The sequence below is a fragment of the Phaethon aethereus genome, assembly GCF_964289735.1.
Source record: "Phaethon aethereus genome assembly, chromosome: 26".
In the NCBI taxonomy this organism is placed as follows: domain Eukaryota; kingdom Metazoa; phylum Chordata; class Aves; order Phaethontiformes; family Phaethontidae; genus Phaethon; species Phaethon aethereus.
In genome coordinates, this window is record NC_138602.1 from 6,079,169 (window position 1) to 6,101,398 (window position 22,230).

The 22,230-nt window shown below is 39.3% G+C and overlaps 1 protein-coding gene across 1 annotated transcript; it reads right to left on the reverse strand.

Annotated features, from left to right (window-relative positions):
• Positions 1 to 1,979: 1,979 nt before the first annotated feature.
• LOC309413843 (scaffold attachment factor B1-like) lies at positions 1,980 to 22,156 on the reverse strand (the record flags this gene model as incomplete). The annotated part of the gene is made up of 21 exons (XM_082011064.1): positions 1,980 to 3,200; positions 3,470 to 3,521; positions 3,647 to 3,759; positions 4,511 to 4,632; positions 6,009 to 6,051; positions 6,552 to 6,689; positions 6,980 to 7,273; positions 8,496 to 8,602; positions 9,011 to 9,102; positions 9,452 to 9,591; positions 10,526 to 10,602; positions 10,698 to 10,847; positions 12,265 to 12,365; positions 15,309 to 15,358; positions 15,786 to 16,284; positions 17,184 to 17,211; positions 17,793 to 17,855; positions 19,173 to 19,379; positions 19,465 to 19,529; positions 20,722 to 20,809; positions 21,968 to 22,156. The coding sequence occupies 21 exons, from the start codon at positions 22,154 to 22,156 to the stop codon at positions 3,071 to 3,073; spliced, it is 2,748 nt and encodes a 915-aa protein (XP_081867190.1). The 3' UTR covers positions 1,980 to 3,070.
• Between the last annotated feature and the right edge of the window lie 74 nt (positions 22,157 to 22,230).

Consider the following 22,230-nt stretch of genomic DNA (forward strand, 5'->3'; position numbering starts at 1 on the left):
CACCTCATTCTAGAGCCTCAATAACCTCTATCAAGACCCCCATGTCTTCCTTGGATTCCCAATGGCAACTTCCTTCAAAGCAGCACAGCTTTTCTAGCAGAATTTTCTGTCACAACTACCCATGCACACACACCAGAAAATAATAGAGCTAAGATACTTGTACAGGGCTGCTGTTCAGCAGACTGGCTCCTGGGCATGCCAGCAATTACAGTACATAAATCAAATCAACTCCAGCTGTGAGACAGGAGCTGTCTGCCATTTTATAGCTCCTGTGCAAAAAAAAAAAAAACATTTCTTACCTGCACTACCCACTTGAGAGGCCACAACAGCAACGCTGAATAACACCAAACCAAAATTCTGAGGGACAAACATGATAGGGCAAGCAGCTTACTTTGCTGCACTGTGGTAACTAGACCTCCCCTCAGAAGCCACAGCTAAATTGGAAACAGGCACATGCTTAGGATCTTGCTTGCACACTCATTACCACTATTCATTCTCCATCTGCAGGGCAGATATAGGTTTCACATGTGAGCTTGAAATTGCTGGGAAATTACCATTAGCCATAGTGCCTTAGATACCAGAACACACCTGGCTTTTTCTTTTCAGTTAGTAAGATTATTCCACTTCCTTTGAATGCAATTACTTTGCTCTTTTCATCACAGAGCTTGCATGTTTCACTTGGTTTCATTTTAAAGACCAGAAAGGTTGGGACTGATCTGGAAGTTGTTCTTCCATTGCTGAGACTCCCAACTGGTTTGCAGAGTCAGCAAGGTTAATGAGTAAGGCAGGCATAAGCAGTATTAAAATAATTTGCTTGTTTGTTTGTTTTTGATTAATTTACACCAGTAGTGGACATTCTGAGGTTCTGCTAAAGTTGGGTCACATTGTCTCTATCCTGAGTTTATTTGCAATTGGGTAATAGAAGGCAGCTGTTTAGCTTTGTCTCCAACTATGCTGTGGGTTGTTTTTTTTTTTTATAGCCCATAGGAATCTTTGCACCAGTCAAAAACCAAACCAAAACAAACAGCCCACAAGCCCCAAATCAGAATTTGTCTGATCATTTCCATGCACTGGATTTAATAAACACTAGACAGATATCAAGTTTGAGAGATCGGCTGCTACCGTGTCAGAAACATGTATGTAGTCAGTGGAGCCCATCTAGCAGAATTCGAGGGAAATGCAGTTCAGTTAAAAACCTTGGGGGGAAAAAAGCCTTCATCCTAAAGTATGATTTTCAGATGCAGTAAACATCATAATGAAATAGTAACAGGCTCCAGTTTGATGGGTTGTTTGTTGTTTTTTTCCCCCTATCGTGGTCAAAAAGCTTCTTTTATTAGAATAACTGTCTCCCCAGGTGATAAAAGTACTACCCCTTTGGTATCAGTATCTATATAGGTTGTTGATGCAAGAGTCTGGATCATAGGCATGACTCTCTTGACTTCTCCAAACTCCTTAAATAGTAGACCAGGAGATGGCAATGTTCCTCATGCTTATAAATGACTGTGTGGTGCTGTAAATAGAGCCTGCCCTAGCTGGAGGGGTAGTCCCATAACCCCTTTTAAGATGCTACATACATGCCCATGACAAGGAAAGATGCTCTCCTTAAAGCTACAAATGGACAAGTCAGTTGTTCTGGAGCTTCGTGTTTCCATGCAATTCCTGCAGAGAAGGTCCAGATACAATAATAGGGACAGCCATAGAGGTTCTAGCTAGTGGGAGTGATGCACTTGTCCTCATGCTTAATGGCTGATGATCTGAATTGGGAAAGACAAAGCAGAGCAGGTCTGGGGGGAATCACTGCTCTTATTTTCTTTCTCTGTATCATAGGTGAACATCTAAAGGATTAAAAGCAAGGAGGCACTGGATTCTAGCCAGACCCACAGAATTACTACAGCTAGTTGCTACTAAGTGCAAGTTTGGAAATCCGTTCTTTCCGTTTGCATTCCTAGTTTGTGTTCTTGAACAAATGACTTGTCTTTCTTGGCCTTAGCTTCACCATTAAAAGAAAAACTTTTACACTCAAGTTGATGTCAGCGTGATCCAGACAGCCTCAGGCAACTCCTCACTGCAATCAAAGCAGCTTTTTAGAATTTAGATGGTTTGTCCACAGGGATCCTCCTCCAGTGTGGGAAGTCTCAACCCTGATGAAAAAGACCTAAGGAGTGTCACTCTCCGTAACAATGCAGGCTTGTAGGAAATGAATGAAACAAAGTCTTCAGGCAACTGAGAAAATAAAAAAATCTCTGAAGATGGAAAAAAAATCAATGGCTGTTTCTAATCTACTTCTCCAAGGAAATTATGGATTGCTTGGTAAAATTACTGGCCTGAAATTGGTGGAGCTTTGTAATACCCTGATCTATGAGAAGCTAAACAAAAATGATTCTGACTTGCACTTGAAAGTCATTACTTTCACAAGTACCTGTGCATTTGCTCTTACAGAAGCTGTGCTGGTAACTCAGTGTGTAGCCTTTTTCAGAGAGTGAAGGGTATTATGTTGCACAGTACCTACCAACATGAGACAAGATGAAAAAAAAAACCACAAACAAAACACTTGCCCTACAGGGCCCTAAGTCAATTTTGCAGTGGCAGGGTGTTCAAACTTTGACAACTGCCAATCTACTAACATACTCTCATGCTAGCATGTATGCTAGTTAATTTTGACATGTCTGAAGTAACACGCTATTTCAGTGTACTTCTGAGAGCTGTGTGCAACCGGCAGTGCAGAGACATCTGTAAGGCATTTTGATACTTCATCTTTGAAAGAAAGTTACATGGTTTAACATATAGCTGAATAAACTAGTTTTCTAGGGACTGCTGAAACAAAGCAATTAACTGTAAACTGCCTTTTATTTATGGAAAATGGAATGCTTCATTAACAAACATTTTAAATGGAATATGAACAACACATTACAAAACAAATGAGTTCACATAGGATTGAGTGACATAATATGGCAGCAGCTTAAAAAAAAAAAAAAATTACACTTACAGTAGCCCGTAAGTTACAATTAATGGTAACCCTGGGCAACAGATTCATTTCAGTTGCCACCTTGCATTAAAAATTAAAACACATTCAGTAGCGACGGTTGAAACGAGGATCATTAGGTCTGTTTGCTCTCTCCTGGCCAGCAAATCCTTCTCCTTGCACTCCTCCTCCATGCATCATCTGACTCTGGTTGCCACCTTGCATGAAACCTCCACGCCTAGAAAGTGATTCAGACATTTTAATTTTCTCTTGTCACTCTGGTAGTCAGGCTGACATAATGGGTGTTCTTTTAAAACTTTTTGCGTGATTTTTCACTCTTCAATAAGATGTGCTACATTAAAAACGTGGGAATATTTTATTATTCCTTGACAGTTAAATAATGAATTGCATAACTGATGCTCCTGTAAAATGTTTCTTTGGCCAATTTAAATAGAAGAGATGCCCCTTAAAGGGAAACAAACACTTTGCTCTTTTTGAAGTTCTTACCCTGACATGCCTCCACGATGCATCACATGGCCAGGTCTGCCTCTACCTCCACCTAAAAAAGTCCAAATGCTTCTTTTATATCCACAATAATAGTTTTACTTCATCTCCAAGGATAACAATGCCTGTACTTTCTGCTTTACATAGCACAACTAATGAGCTGTTGTGCAAGAAGCATACCTTGCCATCTCTCATGATCCCGTCCTATCATTCCTCCATCCACACTACTCTGCCATGAACGATCTTGATGTCCTTCAAACTTTCGACCGTGATCTCCCCAGTCACGTCCATCCCTGCAAAAGTATGAAATTCGTACCTTCCCACATTAGCCAGAGCACACAAAATAGATTCAATTAAAACAACAAAGTCACAAAATTACTCAAATACTTTACCAATGTACATGCAAATCTTGTATTTATATTGCTATCCATTAAGTCAAATCTCAGGAATAAGCCTTCTGTTCAACCCAACTAACATGACAAATAAGAAAATAAGATTTTCTTAATCTAGTTTATGCTACATTGATGTCCCAGTTTACTCCAAACATCCTAGCTTGTTGTTTTGACCAGTCAATTTATTTTTGGTGTTTTCTGTAGGCTGGCTTCATCACAGGACTTACTAAAAAACAAAAACACAACACAAAAACCTCAGAACACCCCCCCGCCCCAATCTGTAAGCATTTTATTAACTTGTTTTCCTTTCAAAGGACTGACAGGATTGTGCTTCCAACAACTACAAACTGGGGAAAAACTACTACCCTGAAAATATCAAGTTTTGATAGTAATGTTAGGTAAAATTAATTGAGAACATGTAGCTTTTCAGATGTGAGGTTATTAAAAAATAAAAATACTATGCCAAGATGCATGTTTTCATGCACAGGGCAAGCTGAAAGAGCTACTCATTTGTAGTTCATCCAAAAAGAACAGACTCATGGGTTAAAATTGGAAAAAAAGAATTGTACTTCCAAAAACTGCATCCTACTTTCACATATGGAAATACTCCTTAGATGCACAAGAAAAAATGTTTTCAGTTAAGCATACTAACCGTGACTGGGGGGGTATCCCTCTACTTTCACTCATTCTTCTGTCAGATCCATAGCTACCCCAACTTTCCCGAGAGTCTCGTGAATGACGGTCTGGTCCTCCATGGCGCTCATCTGGATAATGCTAAAAGGCAAAGAACACTTACAGGACTGCCCAAAACAAACTTCTGAATTGTTTGAAGTTGCTCAGCTGTAATTACTCAATCTCAGAATCATTTAGCATGGAAGGGACCTCCTGAGATCATCTAGTCCAACACCCCCGCTCAAGCAGGGTTAGCAAGGCCAGGCTGTCCAGAACAGTCTCCCATCAGATTTTTAGTATCTTCACAGCTGGAGACTTCACAACTTCCCCAGGCAACCTGTTTCACTGTTTGACCACTTTCACAGTTTAAAAAAAAAAAAAAAAAAGAAAAAAAGAAGGTAAAAATTGTGATTTGTTTTGTCTTCAGATGGAATTTCATGTGTTTCAGTTTGTGTTCATTGACTCTTGTCCTGCCAGTGGGTACTACTGAGTAGAGCCTGGCTCCATCTTCTCTATACCCTCCTTCCCATGAGGTATGAATACACATTGATAAGATAACCCCGAGTCTTTTCTGCTCCAGGCTGAATGGTCCCAGCTCACTCAGCTTCTCCTCATGCAAAAGATGCTCCAGGCCCTCAATGATCTTTGTGGCCCTGTGCTGCACTTACTCCAGTAAGCTCTTATCTTTCTTGTTCTGGGGACCCCAGCACTGGACACAGTACGCCAGATGGGTGCTGAGTAAAGAGGAAGGATCACCTCCCTTGACCTTCTGGTGACACTCTTCCTAATGCAGCCCAGGATGCTACTGACCTTCTTTGCCAGGAGGGTGTAATGCTGACTCATGATCAGCTTGTTGTCTGCCACGACTCCAACATCCTTCTCTGCAAAACTGCTTTTCACCTGGTTGGTCCCAAGCATGTAACCTGCTGCACAGGGTTATTCCTCCCCAGGAGCAGGACTTTGGATTTTTTGTTGTTGAACTTAATGACATTCCCCTCTGCCCAATTCTGCAGCCAATTCAGGTTGCTCTGAGTCTTACAGCTTAGCCATCAGTAAAGGGCACTTGAGGATTCCGTGACTCCGTAAAATTAAGATCTCACTGCTTTAATGTGCCCTGAAGGTTTGCCCCCTTGCCCTCAAGAACATACAAACATGTCTACTAGTTTTGCTGTTATTTCCATGCAACCTCAGAGTTAATTTTATGTGTCCTTTATAGTCTTTTGAAATACTTTACCTTTTTGACACAAGTTGCTTGTTTTGTTTGATTTTTATGAGAATAACTATATCTAACTTCAACAATAAACAAATCTTTGAACTAAATTTCATCTTATTAAAGAAAGCAGAACGATCTGGTTATCAATAGATATTTTGGGAGATATAATTTAATTCTTAACAACTGAAATCTAATCTGACACACACCATAGAAAACTAGGTTATAAGAAGTTAAGATGTTTCTGTAGCTTTATAAAGCGACTCACTTGTCCATCTCGATCTCCCATCATTGTCCTTGATCCATCTCTCCTACAAACAGACAACTAAAATCAGACAGACTGTGGTAGTAAAAAGTACAGCAGTCTATAAAAATCCATCTATGTAACAACACAGATGAAAAATCCTGATTCCACGTAGTGCCAACATCATCTATAAAAGGTACAAACAGCTGGAACATAGGGAAACCGTAACACATTCTGGATTCCTGGAAAATCCAGTTAGTCCTCAGGTATAAACCAGAATATTCTCATTAAGATGCTAGATGCCGACAATATTATTTAGAAATTTTTCAGAATCCTACAATGTGTGAAATAGCATTGCAAGCAGAACACTCTGAAGAAGCTTGCCAGAAGGTTTAACTCATGGCACAGTACAGATCTCCTCACAGTGATGTAAGAGAAAGTCCACAGCCACTAAGCCACACTTAGAAAATAAAATGCAAACCAAACACACAGTAAAGGCAGCAAAATGCGACATTAAATAAATTTTTGTCTTGCGATTTCAAGCAACAGTGGAGGTAAGACACCAACCTGTCTATTGAATGGTCTTGATAACGGCCACGATCCCTGTGATCAAAGTCATGGAAGCGATCCTGGCGACTGAAATCTGAATGGTATCTATCATTCATTGCCATTCGTTTTGCCTCTGGCCAGTACGGATCATCTCTCCTGAAAGAAAGAACATGCTCATTTTAGTTAAGATAATGACATTTGATATTGTTCCCTCCTTCCAAACTGTGCAAACCAGAAGGTGGTTAATTAAGTTCAAAAGGGAGTTGAAAAACCTCAGAGAGGATAGTTTGACTGGGGCTATTAACACATGATCCTCTCAATGCAATTGACAACTGATGATTAATGGAAGCTGAGAACATACAAATAGCTTTTTACAGCACAGGGTGATGAGAGAGAATCTGGCAGCAATGTTTTCTACCTGCATCATTTGTATTTGCTGGCTTTACCTGGCATCTATGTCGTATGGTCTTCTCATTGCAGACCGACGTTCTTGTTCATAGCGCAGTTGCTCATGCTGGCGTCGCAGCTCTTCTCTTTCTCGCTGAATACGATCTTGTTCTCTTCTCCTTTCGTGCTCTATGTGCATTCGTTCTCTTTCCAGTCTTTCTCTTTCCATCCGTTCTCGTTCAAGACGCTGCCTTTCAATTTCCAGTCTCTCACGTGCAATCTCAAGCCTCTCCCTTTCTTCTCGTTCCCGGATAGTCTGCAGGTGCTGCTGTCTCTCTCGACGCTCACGTGTGCTATTTTAACAGAAACAAAAGGTTACAGATCTAATACTTCAACAAATAAAGGAAGTTAAAAAGGGGTGGGGAACAAACAACCCCAAGAAAGAAAAAAAAGAAAAAGCAGTATTAAAAATGAAAATCACAGTGACTGCAAATTTGCCTCAGATCCTTGAAATTATACCTGAGGGAAGTCGGGGGGGGGGGGGGTGGGAGGGAGGGCATGGAGGGAAGACATTCAGCGTACACATGAATTACTTGTATTTAGAGACTGATCATATTACTCCCACAAAACTCACCTGTAGGGGCAAATAATCCTATATGGTAAGGAGAATTTGAATCCAAATGCCCCAAGCTCATTCATTCTACTCAAATAAAATATCCAACTCTATAAAGAAGTCAGAATGGTATTCTGGATAATATGACTCCACTAAGGCTCATAAATCTACCCTTGAGAAACTTTTTCCTCTCCAGTAAGAATGATGAAAGCATTTCCCCCTGTCCAATTCAACTTACTTTAGCTAAATAATAAAGTTTTGTAATGTGTGGAAAATGTTTTAACGTGGACTTCAGGTCACAGTTTTAGCAAGGAATTTGAAGGATGGCCTTTACCAACTTTATCCTGTAATTAAACATCATGAAAACAGAAATAAAACCCCACCAAAAATATTTAAATACCCAAATTAGGTTCTTAACTTAAAAGATACAATGTGGAAACTTGGAAGAGTTGCTGGAAAATCCCCCAATTTCTCTATAAACCCAATGTATTTAAATACAAAAATATTCATCTTGTTTTATTTCAAACACTATAGAGACTCTGAATGCTATGACAAGAAAACCAAGCTCTTATTCTGAAAATGACAACTTTTCTCCTGGTCTTCCCCTGTATATTTTGAGTCTGTCAAGTTTAGAATTATCATTTCACTGCTACTATAATGCACACTCAGCTAAGGAGAACAGCACACTTAAATCAATCTAAACCACAAAATGGAAAAAGAACAAAAAACAAACCACTTTTTTCCAAACACAATTTCAAGTTTAGTATTAACAGAATCAATAATTGGAGCTTTCCCAATTCAATAGATATGTGACCCACAAACATATAGCAAATTACAAGTGTGTAAAACCAAAACCAAACAAAAAAACCCTCTCTTTATCTCTTAGTCATTTTAATAAAACCAAAATTACATTCATTCTAGGAAGAAAGAAAAAAAAAAAAAAAAATCACTGTTGCTCTTACCGGCGCTGCTCTGCCTCCCTCATTTTTCGCTGTGCTTTAATTTTGTCAAATGGTACAATGCCTTGTCTCTCTCTGCTCTCTGATTTGCGATCCTGGCCCTTAATGCTCTGTATTTAATATTGAAGTAGAGAAACTTAATGGAATACATTTATAAAAGGACAACTATCACAAAAAAATACTTTAAGCTGCATTTCCATTCATACATATCATGTCTCAAAGCTTGGTCCCCTCAATTTTCAAAAAAGTTGTTCTTTTTCAACTTTACAGACACACCGTATATTAACAGAGTAACACGTGCCTTCTCATGTTTGTTTGGCAGGATTTCATTCCTCAATACGGTATCAGCTGTATGAACGGTATTTTACTCATTATGACCTAAATCCACATTATAGAAACTCTAACTGGACAAATCAGTACGACTTGTAAGCTTGTAAGCATGTAAGCTTGGCAGGATTCAGTATTCGTTTCTAAGGAAAACTGACACATAATGTTTCCCATGCAGAAACATTACTTACTCTGTCTTTTGATGCAGTTGATGTTTTCACACTAATAACAGGTTCTCCTTTGGATTTATCCATTACTACTGTTCTCTCTGTTCCTTTACTTCCTAAATAAATCAGGGGTTGAGAGGAAGGAGATGGAAAAAAGAATCAAACTACATAACCTACACCACTCATTGCTATGCCAGAAGTTATGTTCTCTAAAATGTGAAAATGGACATTTAACCCTCTATTAAAAAATAATTTTTTCATTACATCTATTGCAAGTGCTTCTGTTAAGGATGACACAATGTCAAACACTCTTCCCCTCCCCCTCTTTATACCTTCTTTGTTTTCCAACTAAGAACCGGAAATAATTCTAGAATATTGGCAGTTCTTTGGAAAGAACTACCTAAAAATAATTATTCATACTTCATCATATCTTTTACTCTATGAAAAAAAGAATAGCCAAATTACCTGACTTAATAGTTTTAGGTTGATCCGATGAACCAGACTTCAATTCATCTTTATCTTTTTTTTCTTTTTCATCTTTGTCTTCTGTCTTTTTAGGATCATCTTTTTGGTCAGATTTCTCATCCCTTTTAACACTGCCAGGTCTATAGATAGATATTGATATAGATTAGATTAATACAGAGTAAGAAAAGAAAATTAGGAGAATGCTAGCAACACAGTAACAAAGTAGAATTCTGATGTGGTAAGACAGTCATAAATAGATTTCCAAAGATTTCCTTCTACAACTTGCCACACCATAAAATAAGATAATCAGACCATGCTGTGCAGTTGTCATAAAAACTTGGCCGTGATTCAGATATCTCAATGGGACATAAAACGAAAAATTCACACCACCATATGCTTAATACCCACGAAGTTTCTTATACAACATGACAGTTACGAAATGCCAACGCAAATTATTTTGTTGGGCAACTAGGTGAAATGAAGGCAAGAACTTCTCAGCAAATAGGATTTAATAGAGGAGTTATGCCTCAAGAAGGTAATTAAATCAAAGGACTTAGTATCTCAATCTTAAGTGTCTTTTTCAGCTACTTTTAGCAACGCTAGGGAAAAAAAGCATGGTGTTGAAGAGGAACACGTTCTGGAAACAGGATCTCGGACAACTGATCTTTAACTGTTTGTGACCACGACAACCTGAGAAAGCCCTATTCCAATGAGAGAAAAAATTAACGAAGCAGCAGTGACATAATGATAAAAATTCTCAAATGGCTTTGCCTATAGATTTATAACATCAAAGCACCACAATCTTTCCTAAAACCAAATATAGCTAAATTAACAGGTATGCTTGAAAATGCAATTTTCCAATGCCTACCTTAAAGCACGTAACAGAAACATGTTAAGTTAGGCACTGAACATTAACAGAAGTTTATCTTGTAGTACAAGTCGGAAAAATGCATCTATTGCTCTTTTTGAATGTTTGCCACAGAAATTCTTACTGTAACTTTGTTTTTCCTGACAAATCAACATAGACTAAAGAACAGCTAAACACCTTTGGACAGAGAATTTTTAGAACAGTACCTCTCACTGACTGTTTCTTTCTTTGCTTCATTCTCTTTTTTTTCACTTGTCTTCCTCCCAGCAGGTTCATTTTTGGCCTGAAATTTATTTTGCACATCATCAGCTGAGAATGTGGTCTCGATCATTTGTACAATTTGATGGTAATAGGATACCTTTGATGATCAGTACTCACTTTTTCTACAGAAATTATTTTCCCATGTAACTCTGTTTTGTGGAGGTGAGTAATACACTTTGTTGCTTCCTCGGCTGTAGACATCGTGACAAAGCCGTAACAGCGAGCACCAGGACTGCGAGCATTGGTGACCACTTTTGCACCTATCACCTTCACAAAAGAAGGAGGTATTACACTCACTGTAACAACTGCCCACCATTTAACAGCAAGAAGTACAAGCTTCATTTCTACAGTTTTGTTCCTGTCCATCATCATTCAGGAAACTTCTATTTTTAAGAGATTAACAATCTTAAGAAACAGGAAGTTTCCCAAAAAAAATGTAACTTGAAAAGGCCCACATAAAACACCTGTTTTCATAAATGTTGATTAGTTATGCTCATATATTCAATACAGCTCACTTTGTATTACAGAAATCAACCATATTTCACAGAGGTGTCATATTTTAAAGTACAGCTGAATAAAGAACATACTTTTGAGCATTTGCTTTGTTGCAGATGTACATCTACTTCTCGGAAGACTTGCCTCTGCTAATACTCCAAAGAAAATAACAGTAATTTCATTTAAGCCACTAAACGTTACCATGCCATCTAAGCAGATGTAAGTAGTAGGCTGGCTGCTGCATAGTTTTTAATTACATTAAAAATGTTGTGGTGCATCTCTCTGATCAATGTTCTAGGTTACCAGATGGAATTCTGAACAAATAAATGGAAGGAGAGTGTTGCATTTTTATTGTTTTGAGGAACATTAAAAAGGTTTTACTAGTTTCATGACTTTCAGACAAACTCAAAAGCTGTGCTACACTTAATCCGTTTTTGTACCTACTGTAAAGTCACGTTTAAGTTCTAGAGTATTTTCATTAGTTAAACATTCAATAGCAGATTGCTAGCACATACAGTTTTCTTTTACCACAATCTGCTGACCGCCATCTTTAAATAGGCTTCAAAGGTTTGACAAAAATCCTTACTGATGTCTCTGAAATCAACCTTCTATTAAACTAGCTCTTTCAATTTCCCAACTAACAGGAAGATTTAACTTGACATTTTGTCCATCATGAGTAACACCTGCAGGACCTGCCTTCCTGCTCTCCCCCCTCCCAAAACCAAGCCAAACCAAAAAAACCCCAACACTACCCAACAAGTGCTTTTTAAAGCAATTGCCAACTCTAGACAAAAATAAAACTTCAGGTACCGAGGCAATTCTTAAGATATTCCCCAATAATTATGTTTCAACATTTATTGCATGTTTTACTTAGTCCTAAGGAAGTCTTTAATAAACTATGTTAAATTCACTGTTGACTGTGAATTTCCAATGGGTGAAGATACTATACTACAGCACAGGACACAGAAGTTGACTGTTTCAAATAAAGGACCATAAATGGAATTTGGAAGTGAGCGACTGAATAAAAAAGCAGTCATTCAGAGTGTACTCCGGAAATTTTTTCCTTGATATCCCACAGTATTTTTGATAATTTGATTCCTTTTACTGGTATTTTCAGTGACAGGAGCTTAAGAAGTCATATTAAGACAGTTTCAAGTGAAAAAAACAAACCAAACAAAAAACCCCTTACCTTCCCATATTTGCTAAACAGATTCTTCAAATCTGTAGCTCTGGTAGTGGAAGCCAGTCCACTCACCCAAAAGTTTCTACCAGAACCGCTAGCAGTGCGACCTAATTAGGGAAACAAGCAAACAAAACCAAAACATACCCAAAATCCTAATTATTTCAACAACTACTTGGAATTAAAAAGCAGATGCACAGATATTTTGTTTTTTTAAATCACAGAGCAAATGAAATGCAGTGCATAACATTCTACCCCCATGATTCACATTCCTGAAGGCAAGTAGTATTACAAGTCCAAAAACTTCTAAGACAGAACTACAAGCTTTGATACAGGCAACTGAAGTATGTTATGTCAGTCTTCAAGAAAGAAACTGGACTAGGGCATCTCTGAAGTTGTTCTTCAGGATGTGCCTGAATACATCCCATTAAGCAAAAGACAGAAGACCTGCTAGAGTTGTGGGAACTGTGTTAGTAACCCATGTATGCTCATGTCTTGCCCCCCTTATCTCCCCAACTCCAAAGGAATGATGATGGGATGCAGATCAACCGCACCTGTCAAGGAAAGACATTCACCATAAAGAAAGCAAGAAAATTTCTCTCCTATTTCTGCCCACACAGATTACACAGTTGGGCTATGAAGCCTGTGACTTCAGACTGTGACTTGCAAGGGTCAGAAAAGGCTTAGCTTTAACTATGCAAGAACTACAGAACACTCATCATATCTAAACTAGAAAGGTAATTTAATAAATGCATATGTACTTGTAAAGTCTGAAAACCCAATGTCCTGTGATTAAAAAGTGTTTGAGCTGACTCCAACTTTTAGTGTCTGCATTTCAACATGAGGTACTTGTGCAAGAATACTGTTTCCAGTCTCCTTTGAAATGTCTTTACTGTCCTTTTGTCAGTCTTGGTAGTGTTCAGTTCCATAGGTTTCAATGGATGGAATGAAGCAGGTTTCAGTCCAGCTACCTGCTTACAAACCATCTGCCTGCCTTTTTTTTTGGCGATATATGGAATTTCTCAGAACTGCTTTCATCGAGGGGAGACATTTCTTCCAGAAGAGAACATTGTTGTTAATATTTATTCAAGTTCCCTAGGGAAGCATGCAATCATTTGTGCCAATCTCTTAAAAAAAAAAAAAAAAAAAAGAGGTCTTTTGTAGAAAGGAGACTAAGTCTACACCTGTCAACTTCTAGTCTCCAGAACTGCACAGAAAAAGGCGTGCTATGCGTGCAAATACATGGGAGATACACCATCCTGGTGTTCCAAAAAACTGAGCCATAGGCTTTGATGCTTTTACTCCACACTCTTCCTCTAGAATTTTAGAACAGCCACCTGCAGTTACTCTGGCACCAGCATTCTGGAGAAAAATGAGCACTTTCTTCTTTCTTCTATTTTACTGACAATTTTTTAGATTATTTACACTACATTAACGTCCTTTTTGAATAAGCTTCAATCAGTTCCAACATCTCCAGTTTTTGCCCTCCCTCAAGACTTAAAAGGTGCTCCTGCAATGGTATTGAACTTCCAAGACAAAGAAAGACTGCATCTATAAAATCTTCTCTAACTTAGAAACTAGAACGACATAGGTATTGGGAGCCAATTCTCACCAGTCGATAAATCTTTCAGATATACATAAATCGATTGCCAAGACCACCAGACTTACGACCTCACAGATTTATTTTACTACACTCATTATTAATACAGCTGTTATAATGAATGCATGGAACATGGGAAACTCCTTGTCCTAAATAAAACCCTTTCATACAGGTGTGGAAATAGCAATGTATGAGTCAGAACTGACTTGTATATAGCTCTGCACCTTTCTTCTGGCTCAATCACTTTGCTCTGCATGCAGAGAGTGCTACATGATCAAGTAGCTACCTTTCCCCAGTGCTGTTTACTAAGCTAGAAAATGATGTAAACAAATGTTATGGAACACAGCATGTCCTCTGGAGGAAGGTATGCAGGGGCAAGGTTGTTATCAGACACCCAAGTTCCTGAAGGCTGTTTTGAATGCAAACTTGAAGAAGAGTTTTCCCAGTACACAAAAAAAATACACTCAAATCCTTGGATATATGACAGCCTGCACAAAACACTCCTTTAAATGTTCTGAAATAAGAGAACACAAGATTACAGACTGTAAGCAAGAGGTAAACAGGCCCTAATGGAGCTGACTGTGAGGTCCAGTAGCTTGCACAGACAGGTATAAAAAGCAACTGACAATGAGTTCAGTCTGTGTTGTAAAACCTAATTAAAACCAAAGAAATTCTTCACGTCCGATCGGTAGACAGATCTCATAATGAGTTTCTTGCCTATTACAGGAATTGCTGGAACCTCCTCACTTACAGTGCTGAACTACCTGTCAGCAGTACGCAAGAAGAATGTGAACAGACAATTCTGAATTTTCTGCCCTGGTCAGGTAGGAAGGAATAGAGAGGTGAGGTGAGCTGCAAAGACTCAGCAACCTGATGTATTAGAAGGAAGAAGTATGATGAAAAGAAGTAGCAGGTACCTGGCACTGTTGATGAAGAAATTTTCACCTTGCTTATGATGCATATTTGCACCGTAATTAGGATCTGCATGGACAAAGATTTAGTAACATCAATCTAATCTGAAGACAACATTAAGCTGTAAGTTTCTGTGGCATTTAAATATGTGAATATTAGATTCCAAATTATTTCAGCAAAACAGAAGACAGCATGAAGAACCACAGGCGTATAGTAAAGCAAACACAATCATCAAAGGCTCTTGACTCACTAAAAGCTTGGTGAGCATCTTCAGTGTCATGAAGGACATATTTGCCACATATTAATGTCTACCTTTGAAGATCAAGATACAAACAAAAGGGCACGACACAGATATCCTTGGAAAATGCATAAAAGGAAAATAGGGTTTTTGGCATAAATAGATTTAAAAAACATCCAGAAAGAGGGGAATAATTTATGATATTTAACAACTGCACAGACTTTTCCACTGAAACAACTCATCCAATACAAACACAGTTTCTCCAAGCAATCAGTAAAGTACTATTTTTGAAAAGAAACATACCTTTCTCATCCTTTGAGATTATCTTTGTATCTCTGTCCTCCTCAACAGGGCTAAAGACAAAACACCACATTATTCAAGTCAGAAAGAAAAGTGGCTAACTATAAATTACGAAATATGCTAAAATTAAATACCTACCAGAAAACGTTGCAAACGAAAACACACCTTTGTATACTTGATTTAAGAAATCTGACAAGGAATAATGAAGTCAGATTCTTAAACAGACTTACATTAGGAAGAGGTTTACAAGTAAGAGTAATTTAAGAAAACAACCTTTGAAGGTTGAGGAAGGAAAGAAATCAAACCCTCTGTGTTTAAAAAAAAATAAATATCTGCACATGGAGAAATAAAACGGATTCTTTAGGAATAGGCTACAATTTCATCAGTCTTGGTGGCCAATTGAAGGAAACAGCTTATTCGCATCACTTAACGACCAATGAAAAAAGATAGCATCTGGTCTATAACGGAGAAAAAACAAACCTCTTTTTCTGATCACCGCCCTCACTGGCTGAGGACTCTTTAGTAGCAGGGGATTCCTCAGAATTAGCTTTGTCTTCTGTTTGCTTGGCATCTTCTTTGCCATCTTTGGCTTCGGGACCTGCGCCTTTTTCCGCTGTTTCCCCACTAGAGGCTTCCAGGCCTTGGGAGCGTTTGCTACTCTGATCGCTTAGGGTCTCTACTACTAAAGATTCAGAGTCCGGTTTCTCTTCCTCTATTGTCTGTTCACTTGTCTCCCCTTTTGCTACAACTAAACGCTTTGCTTCCTTCCTTGCCATAGCTTGTGCCGATTTGCTGTCCAAATCTAAAGCATCTTCCTCCAACTGAGTGGCAGCAAGAGCGTCCTCTTCCTCTGCTAGCCTCTTGCCTGGCACCACGTTACTTGCTTCCTGTGCATGTGGCCGCTCCGCTTCGGAAGTTTCTTCGTTAAGTAGTTCAGATTTACAAGTTTCCCCCAAAATGTCGAGTATTTTCTCATTTTCTACGGATTTAACAGGAATAGAATGGCACAAGATTTAATCACCAGGGAAATACAGCAATCACAAACGTGGAACTGGCATGGCTGCCACACTAACACCAAGAGAACTTCTAAGCTACACAGAGATTGGAAAACCCTAGTGTACACAGTGTTAAAAGTACTACGCTAACTGCTGTCTGACAAACTACCAAATCAGCCCTAAAATGTTAACAGGGAAGAAAAATGCCCCCACAGATTTAACAAAAACCTTCTGGCTGATCCGTGATATTCTTCATGAAATCGTTCAGCTCTGTTTCTTCTCTAGTTAGCTTCCAGAGTCCGAGACGCTTAACTGAATGTATCAAAGCACTGAGGGTTCAATTTTTAAATTTCTGTGAAATTCTGTTAGCAGACAGTCCAACATGAGAACTGGGCATCTTCTGATGGTGCATGAGTGTGTTTGCAGTCCAGAAAGTGAAAAGTATCTGTATGAAATTTCCATGAAGAAACTCTCTTCTTTCTTCTGTATCCAGTAACTAATCATTACATTTTAATGCCCTACAATATCTTTTTACTGCTTTCTACTTAGTAACAGAGTTAAGGTGTGTGCGATATCACAAGATCTGTTTACAAGTAGAATCTTTAGCTTTTAAACTGTGATTAACTTCTCTAAATCCATTTATGTAGTTTAACAGGTTTTTAAACCATTTCATTTCACTGGAAATATTTCAATGATGACAAGCATCACTTCACAGATCTGGGGATATGATTGGGTTTCCAATCTCTATGACCCTGCATGATCTGGATTGTCCATCCTAAAAATTATGCAAATTATGTTTGTTTGCTTGGTTTTTTTTTTTAATAGCTAATGGTTTAAAAAGTATTAGTTGAAAAGACAGGAATATGTTTTTCTTTAACAGTACCTGGCTCCAAGTGTAGCTTCTCCATTTTCTGTTTGGGAAAATAAACACAGAACGAGGATTTTATAAAATGTATTTTGTAACACAGAATAATAGCACCCCCCCCCCCCCCCAAGTCCCAAGATTGAAAACTACACAAATTCAACTACTACATTTAGTACTTTTTTTCACCACCCACTGGAAGAGAGTATTTTATACAGCTAATTTTTCTGGCACATTAAAGCCAAATCAAAGTATCAGCCACAATTGTCTTCTCATATCTAACTCAGAACGTTAAAGAGACCAATACAGTATCTTTGTGTATCACATCAACTGCAGAGTGAAAAACAAACCCAGCTACTACTTGATATAATCAGGAGGAGAAAGAGGAAATCAACAGTACAAGACCACTTTCACTTGTCACAAAAGTGAAGGAAGTCTTGATAGCCGACTGAAAAGTAGGGAAAAAAACACAGGGTGTTCTCATTTGACAGACTGTATTCTCAGCAAGACCACGTTTGTCTTGGATTCTGTTGCAGTTTCATATTATGGTCACGTTTCCTTTTTTGTAGTATGAGCACAGAGTGAATACTGGTAATAACAATCTGAAATACAGCTACATTTTCAATTTACCTTCATTTCAATTAAATCGGAAGAAGAGGCATCTAAATTGTTTTCAATTTCATCATAATCTTCCTAGAAGAGTAAAAAAGGAATTACAGCATTTCTTACAAAAAATAGTATTATCTTATGGAGAAATACTACTGCATTCAATTTTCCCGAGCAATAGTACAAGAAATATTTTCCAGTATTTGACAGATCTCAATCGCTACTTCAGATTGTGACCCAAGAATGAGGAACAACGTATAAATAAGTATCTTTCTACAGCTACCTTTCATTTTAAATTCAACATGACATTGTCGACTTCGAAGTCACTCTTTAGGGAGGACATTTATTTCACATTTCTGTGGTTACTGTACATAACATGTTTTTCCATTTTCACACTTTTTTTTTTTACTACTTTAGTTTCTAACTGAAAAAAGAAGTTATAAACGAAGCTGACTTAGGTTTCTACTGTTCTAAAACCAAAACAGGTCTCCAAAAATCTTCCTTCCTCAGGAGCTGATGTTAAGACTCAACCAAAGCTCATTGGTTACATGATTCACAACAGCTCTAATTTACAGAACATCAGAAAATTGCCTTTCAGGTTAACTGGACGTTGTCACAATGTTTCTGATTTCAGAAGGGAAAAGACAAGAAGTTGAGACAGACACCACAGGCCTAAAATAAAACAAAAAAAAAGGAGGCAAGGAAGGGTAATACATTCAGTTTTGGGAGTGAACAGCCTAAAATAAAAAACACCACAAGGATCCAAGGAAGGATAGGATTTGGGGAGCGAACGTAACATATAGGTTACCCTGTTCAGTCAGTACCAGGAGACTGTGCTGTCTGTAAAAGACATTGCAAGTCGCTCTTAAAACCAAGTCAAAAGTCTGGCAATGTCAGAACAGGGCAATACACAGTACATAAAGATTTTCTTGTTTCATTAAACTCCACGAGAAATCTCTACAACGTAAATTCTTTAAACCAGAGCATTATTTCTGCAGAAAAGATTTCCAAATTATCTGTGAGTTGAAAACATATTTCTCCCTCTCCTCCCATATATATAATATCTAGATGGCTGGGTATATGCATATATACACTTAAACACATATAAATGGGAAGAGGGAATACTGAAACTAATACGTTACTTTCAATTCCAGGCTTCTTTCATGGCAAGGAAAGACGTTACTGCAAGTTAAAGGCGGCTGTGACCCGTTTACTGTGAACATTTCAAGCCTCTGATAGGTCCAAGAACATCTACCACTTAAAGAGTAGGACATGAGAGCTGTTAATGTGAAATAGAATCCACATCACATTCATGTCCTATATTCTGTTACACTGAAATAACGTGTTCATGTGCCCATATACTTATTAAATACCACCTGAAAATTTACAAAGACCTTTACTCACCTCATTTTCTGTTAGCTGATCTGGAAGTTCTTTCATTTCTGCTTCAACATTGTCTTTATTATCAGACAAAGAATCAAGAATATTATCAGGACTATAGTCTTCTCCACAGTCTACAGCACTGCCATTATCTATTTCAGCTTCATCTAACACACTAATATCCATCATGTCAATATCTTGCAAGGTGTCCAGACTTGCTTCGATATCCTCCTACAGAAAGAAAAAGGGTAGATGTGTATTTATTGCAGGTTAAATGATGCACATTCTCAGTAACAGTAATCATGATCTCACTTACCTGCCCATCTCTAGAGTTTTCTTCTAGTCCATTGTCTTCAACACCTTCTTCTTCTGGTTTTCTTCCTACAAATAGTATCACTGAAGTGAAATATAGCACTAAATTTCATAACATGTCTATTTTTCTCTGAATTATCTATTCAACACTGACTTTGTTTCAACAGGTAATCATTAAGACCCTGAATCAGCAGAACAGGTCTGTCTGGATATAACAGAGAACGACTTGTCACTCGATACAAGTGAGCAGCATGAGCATGAACTAGAAGTAACACAGCTACATTTTTCAACAGCTACACTCCTCTCATTCCATACTTCAACACCTAAAAAGACAACACTGTCTACGAAGGTGTTCCAGTTAAAAAAAACCCAAACCACCTTTCATTCTTACAAAACCCCTCCCTCTTAGCATTTAAATAATTAAAGTGATTTAGAATTAGTCTTCACTATTAAGATCTTGGACACACAGGTCACGTTTAGGCACATCCGTCACCAGCAAACTTGTATCGCTATTCAAAAACAACTGCTCTTTCTGTATTTTTACCCCGTTATCTTAAAGGAGGCAGCTTAAAAGTAAGTTTCAGAAAATATCTTTTAAGAACTGGTTATGAGCAATTAAAATAAACCATGTGTAACATGCCCCACACAATATTTAATTTTTTTGAGGCAAAATATACTTCTGTCACTAATGAAGTATTTCAGAAGTTTATTTTCAAAATGACAGTTACAAAAATAAATATGACACTAACAAAAATTATACGCGTTTGTTATTTGTGCAACAATGGTTCTAATTATGCCCACTATAATTTCTTGCACCTAAAAATGTATCCCAATGATGATAGAGGTTCAAGGGCTTCTAAGAAAAAAGGAAAATATATATAGTTATGGCAAGGAAATTAGTACCCGGGGCATTCGGAAGCCACCTTAATATACATTAGCAGAGCATTCCACAGGACCTGATGCTGCAGCTGCCTGCTCTGTACCTGACACAATTCTGCACTCATGGTCATGAGTACAGAAACACCTGCAACTTACGGTCTCATCTACATGTTTCAAGATGTGCTAATGGAAGTATGGTTAGGTGTCACATTATCATTTAAACTTGTTATTGCTCACTAAAGCAACAGAGTTTTACCATTTTCCATAAGGGAAAAAGAAAAAGCACTATTTAATTAAACTAATGAAACAGAAGAAATCAACATTGTATGCTAAGTTCTAGCTACATGGAAACAATGGAACTGCATTTGTTTACACTTCATACCTTTGCTAGTTCTTTTTGGCATTCTCTTGTTGGTCAGTTCAGAGGCCACAGGAATTTCATCAGGATCTCCTCCTTCATCCTCAATTGCCTATTGGAGATGGCAGAATAACATCTATTGTATTGTTTGTTGGTGTGCATTTGTACTGGTTTCGGATGGGATAGAGTTACATTTCTTCACAGGAGCTGGTACAGGGCTACGTTTTGGATCTGTGCTGAGAACAGTGTCGATAACATGGGGATGTTTTAGTTATTGCTGAGCAGTGCTTACAGAGTGTCAAGGCCTTTTCTGCTTCTCACACTGCTGGGGGGAGGAGGGCAAGTGAGCAGCCATGTGGTGCTTAGCTGCATGCCAGGGTTAAACGACACCAGCATTTTTAAGGATTGTCACATGGAAATATTAGTGTCTTACCCTAGTTCAGGTCATGCAGCCAGGCAGCCATATCAGCCGTTAGGAACACTGAATACTAAGGTGCTGTAACACGACCCCATAGCCAAATCAAGCTACGATTGAGGAACACAGTTCCCCTCATCTGTAAACAAGGCTCCCTACTCAGCAGATAAGCGTTTTATCTGTATAAAACCGAGAGTGACCGCTACAGGAACTCAAGTGCATGCGAGTCAGGACTGACTTCGCTGTTCCGGCTTCCTGTAAGTCCGTGAAAATACGTTCCGGAGAGGTGGGAGAGATGGAGTCAGGTGAAATGCGTACAGGGGAAGCAAGAGAAGAGATACAGGAAAGGGGAGCGCATGTATATGCTGTGGGAACGGCAGAGGAAATCGGGGAAGGACGCGCGTACGTCAGGGACGGGGAACGAGGAAAAGACCGGGACATCGCGGAGTGAATGAGAGCAGCACTCCAAAGGAACGGCTGAGGTGTGGGCGGCGGCGCGGGTGCCCACGCGCTGGAGAGCAAGCGGGCGGTGCGGGCCTCTGCTGGGAGGTTCGGGCGATGGCAAGGAGCAGTGCAGCAGCGGCGCTGCTGGCGGTGCCTGCAAAGGCAACGGCTCTACAGCGGCCCGAGGAAAGGATCACGCTGGTGCTAAAGGACACCCGGCGGCCCCCCGGAACCAGCGGAAGGCCACGGCGGCGAGCCACATGGCAGCTCGCGCTACCCTCAGGGCCTCCCTCCGCACGGCGGCTCGGGACTCCGGGGCTAGAGCGCGAGCGCGCATGCGCCCTCGGGCCGGGGACAAAGGACCCGGATGACACCTCCCCCGCCCCCTCTCCCGCCGGGTTTGCGCCTCACCTTCCTCAGCCTGTCCATGAGAACGCTCTTGTTGCCGCTGCTGTCTAGGTTACGGCGTTTGAGCTCGGCCCGCAGGTCGATGACTCGAAGCTCGCTCAGCCGCCGGGTTTCGGGTTCTAAGCCGAGAGCCGCGGCCCCACCTAGGGAAGTGAAGTCCCCCAGCCCGGCCGCCGATTGACTCTCCGCCATCAAGGCCCCTTCGATATTCCGCCTTAAGCCCGAACGCACGGGAGAATACGGCACAATCAAGCAGCTAACCTTGC